The sequence below is a fragment of the Aptenodytes forsteri genome, unplaced genomic scaffold (genome assembly GCF_000699145.1).
Source record: "Aptenodytes forsteri isolate BGI_AS27 unplaced genomic scaffold, ASM69914v1 Scaffold88, whole genome shotgun sequence".
NCBI lineage: Eukaryota > Metazoa > Chordata > Aves > Sphenisciformes > Spheniscidae > Aptenodytes > Aptenodytes forsteri.
Window position 1 is genome coordinate 2,584,993 of NW_008795948.1, and position 8,507 is coordinate 2,593,499.

General features: G+C 37.6%; 1 protein-coding gene across 1 annotated transcript in view; it reads right to left on the reverse strand.

Moving 5' to 3' along the window:
- Nucleotides 1–752: 752 nt before the first annotated feature.
- FAM193A (family with sequence similarity 193 member A) overlaps nt 753–8,507 on the reverse strand; it is a 55,602-nt gene continuing 47,847 nt past the window's right edge. The window contains exons 19-21 of the mRNA XM_009285396.1: nt 7,559–8,402; nt 4,634–4,715; nt 753–1,634 (exon numbers count right to left, since the gene is read on the reverse strand). Of these exons, the coding sequence (XP_009283671.1) occupies nt 1,541–1,634; nt 4,634–4,715; nt 7,559–8,402 (1,020 nt within the window). The 3' untranslated portion in view covers nt 753–1,540. The remainder of the gene's footprint in view (nt 1,635–4,633; nt 4,716–7,558; nt 8,403–8,507) is intronic.

An 8,507-nucleotide genomic window follows, 5' to 3' on the forward strand; every position in this document is an offset into this window, starting at 1 on the left:
GTCCCAAGCCCAGCAGGTGTATCACAGAAAAATATGTGTTAACAAGTAGAAGAAAGAAAAATGTGGAATGATTCTGGAAAAGAATGTTCGTGGACTTTGAAGCTGTATTGTCCTTTTAAAGACATGCTGAGTGGAAATCCTATTTTCTTTAAAAAAAAAAAAAAAAAAAAAAAAAAAAAAAAAAAAAAAAAAAAGGAAGAAGGAAGACTGCCTTATGATTTGGGTAAGTATGGTCATCTAGAGAGAAAAAGAAAGCTTCTGTTGTCTCTATTCTGAATAAATAGCACAGTATCAGAAAACCCCTACAAGTGCAATTACACAGATCAAAATCCTAGATTACCAGTTTTCTTCCATGCTGGGCAATACTATGCAACCTGTAAAACATTACTATATTGTTAACTATTTACACGATAGTAGCATTGAGACTACCTACTTAATTTCTGCACTGACATTAAATTGGAAATTTTTGTATTACCTTGTGTCTCACAAATTATCTATTGAAATAGACGCATTACAGTAATTCACAAACTTAATTCTAGCATTCAGCAGGAGTCTTTCTTGCTCTAGCAGATAGCAGTTTTTCCCATCAGGTGAGCTGGCAAGCAAGTGTTCACAGAGGAATATGCTAAAGTTAAGTAGCATTCACTGACCAATTCTGACACAAGATGAAATTTAGTTTAGAAGACCATTTTTTTGGGGTATGTTTGTTTCTTCCCTTCCCCAACCCAAGCAGAAAAAAGCAAGACACAAGTCTTCTGCCATACTAATGTATTCCATCTTTCAAAAAGAAAGACATGATTTTAATATTACTTAACAATATGTTAAAAAAGTAGCCAGTTAGGCTTCAGTGTTAATACAATTATACACTCTATAACAGATTTGATAGTGTGAGTACTGTTCTTTTTTAAATTTTCTCATTCTGCAAGTATTCTTACACAAGCTGGCTACAAGTCAGGGAAAAAAAAATCAAAACACAAATAGCGTAACTTGTACACTCTTAAACAGTAGATTGTGAAAGAACTGAGGAAATACTTGTCCCATAAGAGCCTCTTTTTCATGAAGTCATGTCAGGAGAATTCTGGAGCAGATGAAAGCACAACTGACTAGGTCCATTCCTTTGTCAGGAGTCAGAATGACAAAACATAGCTAGATGCAGAAGTGACAGGAGCCACTGCAGATGATGCAAACTAGTATTTTGGCCTCCACCCAAGCCTAAGCAATTTAAAGTCTTTGAGGCCAAGGCATTCAGAAGGAGATGGAAAAGAGCTATTGTTCCAACTCCAACGGCATACAGCTACAATCAAGTAAGTCTCACTCACAGACTACAAGCACACAAGCTAACAAATTCAGGTAGAAAGTGGCAATTTTTCAGTCCGCAAGAATTATCAGGCCAAAGGGTTCAGTGCAGATCCACACAGCACTGGGGACAAGGCAAGGCAGCACTGGCTCAAGACCAGGTAAGCTCTCAGCACAGCAGGACAGATAAGTGGAGTTGTCGTTCATTGATTCCTGCAGGGTTCCCTCCCCATATTGTGTCATTTCAGTGTGCAGCAAAGGTGGTTTTTTTCAAGCTAAAATTGGACCAGTTGATGGAAAGTCTCTGCCTTGTCTGTCTGGCAGAATCCAAGCAGAATCTGAAAAGAAAAAAGCGATAAAGTGAAACCAATATACTTAAAATCAAACCACAGGTGTTACCCTCTTTTGAAGAGCAGCACCCATTCAGAAAGACAAAACCTCTTAAAAAAGTCATACCTAAAAAAAATCATTTGTGCATCACTCAAATAAGTCATAAACCAGTTACTTTAAACACCACTGCACTATCAAGAGTAAGTGAATGAAGTAGTAAAGAACACGGCATATTTAGCAGCACAGAAGCTAGCTGAATGTTAACTAGAAACAGAGCTGACATTGCTGTATTTACTAAAAAACCTCATAACAGTAAGAATGAGCGGTAGGAAATGTGTAAAGCAGAAGCACCGATGGCATGGGACACTGCTGCTTCTCTTCTGAATACAGCAAAGTTATGTTTGAGACAAAGACCTAGGGAAAGGAGGTTTGTTTATAATACAGCAGATAAGCAGCCCACGTGCCTGGAAAAAGCACCTTTAGAACAAAAATCCACTTATTCGCTTTCACTGAATGCAATTTAGGGAAGAACTTTTGAAATAGGTTGGCATGTGCAGGTATTTCAGTGACAGTTAATTCATGCTGAAGTCCTTTACCGAGGCAAGGTGTAGCTTGTTAAGGCTAAAGGCTGCACAACAGCATCAAGGTAGTGCATACCCCTCCCTGGAAGGTTATATACAGCTTCTGTAACAACTGAAAGCCAAAAAAGGGGAGCAGGCAGAAGGAGCGAAATAGAAAGGTACAGTAGAAGGTTAGAAGAACTAAACTTATTTTGTTCTTTCTATGCTAAAAGAACTTCCATGCTAAAGTTAGAAGTAGCTTGCAAAATTAATCCTGAAGTCAGGGTGTAATTAACGTATCCATCTATTACGCCACTACAAAGCAAGAAGAAAAGATGATGAATTAACAAACTATCAGTAAAAAGTATGAATTCAGGAGGCCTGTGCAGCTCATTGCCATGGAGGGTTATTAAAACAAGCAACATTGCTAGCCTTCTAAGTATTATGTTGGAAATATCAATTATAGAAAACATGCATTAAAAGGTGTCTTCACGGCATTAAGTAGCTGTTTTTGTCCCCTAGAACAGCACCTATCAGGGCATTTCAGACACCTTTTCTAAACAGGTATACACAAAAAAACTGGACTGTTACACACGCTTCCTAGCAGATGACAGTAAAGGAGAAGATCACACCAATTACTGAATTGATTATAAAACAGTAGTTAAAAGTTTTAACTCTTCATTTGGAATCACGTTCGACAAGTTTCTCTCCAAACTTCAGCTGCACTTCCACAAATGTAAGACACTATTTCATTTGTCCTATTGAGAATAGAGAATTGGTGAAGGGAACTTTTCTGTTTTCTTGTTACAGATACTGCAAACTTGGACGAAGCTAAGGATATTCCATGAAACCCATAACAAAGGCTTATGCTATACCAACACTAGCACTATCTAATATATGCCACATTTCACCTATAAAACCTACATTTCGATTTAAAAGAAATCCTTTGATTGGTACCATTCAAAAACAATTCTTAAGAATAGAGAGTATGTTGTTTTGAAAATTTCATCTTCTAGTACATTGTAACTCCATAAATAATCACAGACATATGCATTTTGTATAGTAATAACAAGCAGCACAGAGAAGCAGTTGTACTCTGTCCTTTGCAAGACCCAGACATACATTACACCCCAGGCACATAGACTATCAAAACTATGCAAATTTAGAAAAGAACTTAAAATCCATACTGAAAGCCTCTTCTTAAAAAAACCTACCCTTTAAACAAATGGCTTTAGTTTGGTGAAATACTACTGTTGATTCCTCAATTATTCAATTGCAGGAAACTGATTTATTCGTAACATTTTGGATTTGGCTATCATCATGAAAGTCTTACTAGATGTATTCATGGGAAACTAGCACACCTAGTCACCATTAAAGAACACAAATTTGAGTAGATATCAGTATTATGGAATAACATATGCTACATTATTTAAACATGAACTGTCTGCTCATATTTGAGAAATTTAAAGGTAACTAATGTGATGCATAATCCCAAAAGCAACCAAAATGCACCCCTCTATGATTGGCATAAGCTAATAACCCACAGCTGTACCATCTTTACTTCATGTACAGTATAAAATTCCAACCTAATAGCTCCTATAAATGAGGAAAACATCATGAACAAATCTTTTTGAAGTATCTGTTCTGAAATTTAAAACGTAAAGTTTTATTTGTTCAACACTTAACACCTAACATAGCATTTATTTATTTATTTATTTAAACACTAATCAGTATTTAGTCTGTGTGGATAATAAAAGAAATACTCATTCAAACTTTGCTTACAGAAAAAAAGTGGTAACTGAGGATATTCTGAGAGCCTTGATGAGAACCTGGGGGACACACATGATTCCAGCACTCATTTCTGTATTTCATAGAATAGTTTGGGTTGGAAGGGACCTCTAAAGGTCATCTAGTCCAACCCCCCTGCCGTGGGCAGGGACATCTTCAACTAGATCAGGTTGCTCAGAGCCCCGTCCAGCCTGACCTGGAATGTTTCCAGGGATGGAGCATCCACCACCTCTCTGGGCAACCTGTGCCAGCGTCTCACCACCCTCAGCATCAAAAATTTCTTCCTTATATCTAGTCTAAATCTACCCCCCTTTAGTTTAAAGCCATTCCCCCTTGTCCTGTTGCAACAGGCTCTGCTAAAAAGTTTGCCGCCATCTTGTTTATAAGCCCCCTTTAAGTACTGATAGGCTGTGATTTGTGCTACTCAGCCGTGATTGTGCCCATAGATCTACAGCTTTAGTGATTGTTATAGTATTCAAAATGTCAGCTGTACTGTCTTGTAACATAGCAAATCCTGTTACAACACAGGCTTTTCTGCTAGGAGTTAATTATTAAGTTGTGGGGGGTTTTTGGGTGTGGGGTTGTTTTTTTTTTTAAAAAAAACATGGCATATGGGAAGAAGCACAACAGCTTTATGTGTAGGGATTACAGCACTTTACCTTTTAAAATACTCCACTTCTCGCTCTGTTTCATCCATTTCCACACTGTCTAGATCAATGTCTTTGGGTAGAAACACATCATCTACAAAGGAAAAAGGATGATACTATGTTAGATTCTGTGGGGAGGGGGGAAGAAGAGAGGAAGAAGCTTGAAGAAGCTGCATTAAAGATGTTTTTGGAGAACTGCCTGAACTTTGTTGAGAATGTATAATTTAACCAAAGGGCTCAATGAATCACATAGCTAATGACTAGCATTTGACTGCCTGGAATTTGTTGGCCTTACTACTAAAAAGGCAGCTTTAGAAACATTTTAAAAATGGTATTTATAAATAAAAATATTTCAAGAATTCGGGGTTTGTAGAGCTGCTGTACTCCATCTGGGACATGATCATCAGGCTGTGTCTGCAAGAGTCTAAGTCATGCTACAGACAATTAGGAATTTTTTTTTTTTAAAACATTTTTTAACATATTTTAATATGGCCTGAATTTAGGCCTCAGCTATAGCAACAACATCTCTTTAAAGTCTGTTGGTATATCGTACCATCTCAGTTCTCTTTTGTACTTAAAAAAAAAAAATGCTTCAGAAAGTGTAAACTTTTGTAGAAACCAATTTGAGCATTTTCCTCTTAAAAGTCTCTCTTCTTAGCACATATATACTCCAGCCTCATTACTGAAGCAGCTTCAGAACCCATTCCAAAAAGGGTGAGACAAAGAAACTAACCAAAACACCTAGTACACATCAGGACTCTAGAATCCTTGAGATTACAAGAACAAACAACTCTCTTCTAAAGGCATTCCTGGTAGTTCAGAAGTTGCACGCCTTTGCTGTGCAACTTACTTCTGAAGAACCAGAAAGCCCTATAAACACAGGGCTTCCCTATACCCCTAGTTTTCTTCAGCCTCTTCACAACAAGGAGTTAAAATACCCTGCCAGAATAAGTTTCTTTAAGAAACAGAGATCACACCAAAAGCAATAATGTTCACTGCCTTAACACTTCATTTTAAATCTCAGTTAAACAAAACCCAAACTTTGTTACCCTCTTTTCCATGTTCTTTCAATTACCCTATTTCTATTTTTTTTTTTAGTTCATTTTTTGTGCTTTCGCTAATTTGGTACCTTTAAGAAATGCCTTTTAGAAGTTACAGCTAAAGGAAAATTGTATATTACAGTATCTTTCTTGTAGTTCTAAAGTCAGAACTACTCGAAGTGGCAATCCAGTCCCAACTCTTCAGAGAGCAGCACAATTATCTCTTTATAAATTCAGGAACATGTCCCTGTGTTTTTTCACACTTAAACATTAGTTTTCAGAAATTGTAACTATACTTAAGCAGCAAAAAACAATGGTGAGGGGCAGGGAGGAGGAAAAGATGCAGGAAGCTACCTAAATGCTCCTACAGTAAACACCCTCCACCACCATCCCCCCCTTCAATAGTTTCTCCTTCAAATGTCTCCAGTCTTCTCTTTCTGCTCCTAATTCTAGAGTTTGGTCTTACTCCAGCGACTGGAGTACATTCTTCCTGGTAAATTAAAAAAAAAACAAACCCAAAACCCAAACACACCACAACACAGTATGCACAAGAACTAAGGTATCAGAGAAAAGGGTTCAATGCTGTATCGCTGCTCGATTGACACGGAATGGAAACATTGAACACAAGAAGAGTTAAAAAGAAAGACTGGTGGGCTGACTCAACCCAACCATGAAACCACAAAAACAAAGTTGGGCTCTACACCGAGCACTTGCAACAACCAGGAATTTGGTTTACATATTTGTAACAAAGCTTAATAAACATGAGTATCCTGAAACACTGGCAGAGACTGCCAAAGGATTAAGGTCTCATATCTTGATGTGCTTACCAGACAGAACGGCAATGAAAACTGCAATATTAAGTTATTCTGCTGAACGGACATTTAATTTGTGCACCGTTACCACTCAGCTACTGGGTGATCCCAGGGGAATGACCAGGTGCTCCGAGCAGACAGATGTCCGTACCACAAAACCGCCATCCCAACTGGCAGTCCCAGTAGGGACCAAGCATGTGCAGTAATAAGCTGGTGCCCAAGAACGGCAGTTAGATTAGCGTGCTGACAAAGCCAACCAGCCAGCACTGTATGTGCTTCTCAGCTCTAGTATTAGCTGTTAGATGTTTTCAGGAAAACAAAAAAATACGTTGGGAAGAAAATTATGCAAGTGCAACTTGTTTGAGTCAGCTCAATCTTCTATGGTTTTATTATTTCTATCAGATAAATAAAAAAAAAAAATCTGTTTACTAGCACAAACTAATATTCATGTGGAGAAAACACTCAATATTATCAACTAACTAACATCCCACTGTAAGTTTTCACTCTGGCAAATAAAAAATAGTAAATTAGTTTTTGTATTTACTTCACCTGTTGATGTAATTAATATATGAAAGGAATTATTTCCACTGAGAAAATGCATATTTATGCATGAATGATCATTCTTTGGTTGCAGAAACCCCTTATTTTCCTTGGTCAAAGAGTAAGGCCAACTTTAGACTATACTCTTAATGCTGCATGAGAAACAACCTTGCTTTTAAAGAAGTTCAAAATGGATTTCAGCATACTATTGAATTATTTTAAATATTTATTTTAAGCAAGATAGGCTTTACAGAAGAGACTGGCTTTACAGAAGAGACTGGCTTTCTTAACTGACAAAAAACCCCCATAAAACCAGCAGCAAATGCTAGCTTATTCATTCTTTAAGTATCCTACACCTCTTTACTAAAACTATATGCATCGCCTAATTGTTATAACAACAATTAATTGAGTTTTCCTGACACCAGTTTTTCTGTTTCTCTAATTTGCACTGGCAGGAATGACTGAAGATAAAGATTTCAAACTTCTGGACTTAAACGGTAACAATAAAAAACAACCCAAGCTCTTCAACTTTCTTATATACTTACCGATGGAATTGTTGACTTTGTCCCCTTTTTTCTTCTTGTTTTTCTTGTTCTTGCCTTTTGGTTGAGGAGAATCTGCAAGTATTAGCTTATTATTTTGTTGCTGTTCACTTGGTGAAGGGGATTCACTTGTTATAGGTGCTTTCTCTTCCTTTACATGGTTCAACTGTTTTTTGTTGTTACTGTTTAATTTCTTCTCCTCTTTTTTAGGTTCTGCAAGTGTTGGGAGCTCTGCTGCTTTTGCTTTGGATTCTATTTGGTTTCTGGTTTTAGTCTGAATCTCAGCTGCTTTGGGGGATTCAACAGGCTTTTTCACTTGTTCAGCACATGGTTTGTTTATCTGCTTTAGTTTCTGTTTGCTGTTTCCTTCTTTATGTTGATGCATAATATCAAGCAGAAAAGAGAGGGGCTCATGCTGTTTTACACTCCCCTCTTTCTGATAAAGCAGCTTTGAGTCTCTAGTGTTTACAGGATTGGATAGTTCACAGCCTGTCTCCAAAACTGGCCTCTGTTCTGTATGATTCACGTGCCTTGACAGTGAACTGGAGGAGGTTTCTATCTTTTCTGATTGCTCAAGTGTACCATTCTGAATGTCTTCGGGTGCATTTGGGACAGACTCCTTCACTGCCTGGCAGTTTCGAGTAAGCATGTCCACCTTCTGACAGTCTTTACTCGTTCGTTCTTTCTTCTTTTTCTTTACAGCCCGCAACTGCTGAAGTTCTTGAAGCCGTTGTAATTCTTGTTTCAGCCTCTCTTCTTCTTCTTCCTCTCGCCGCCTCTGTTCCTCAAGCAACTGGTGATGCTCCCTCTCCCTGGCTTCTGCTTCAAGTCGAGCTTTTTCTTCAAGCTACAAAATAATGATAGGTTTCTTGAAAATGACAAATATTTTGGAAATTAAGAGTTTTAGGGATTATTACTACTTTTCTCTATGAACATCATAATTCCTAGGATG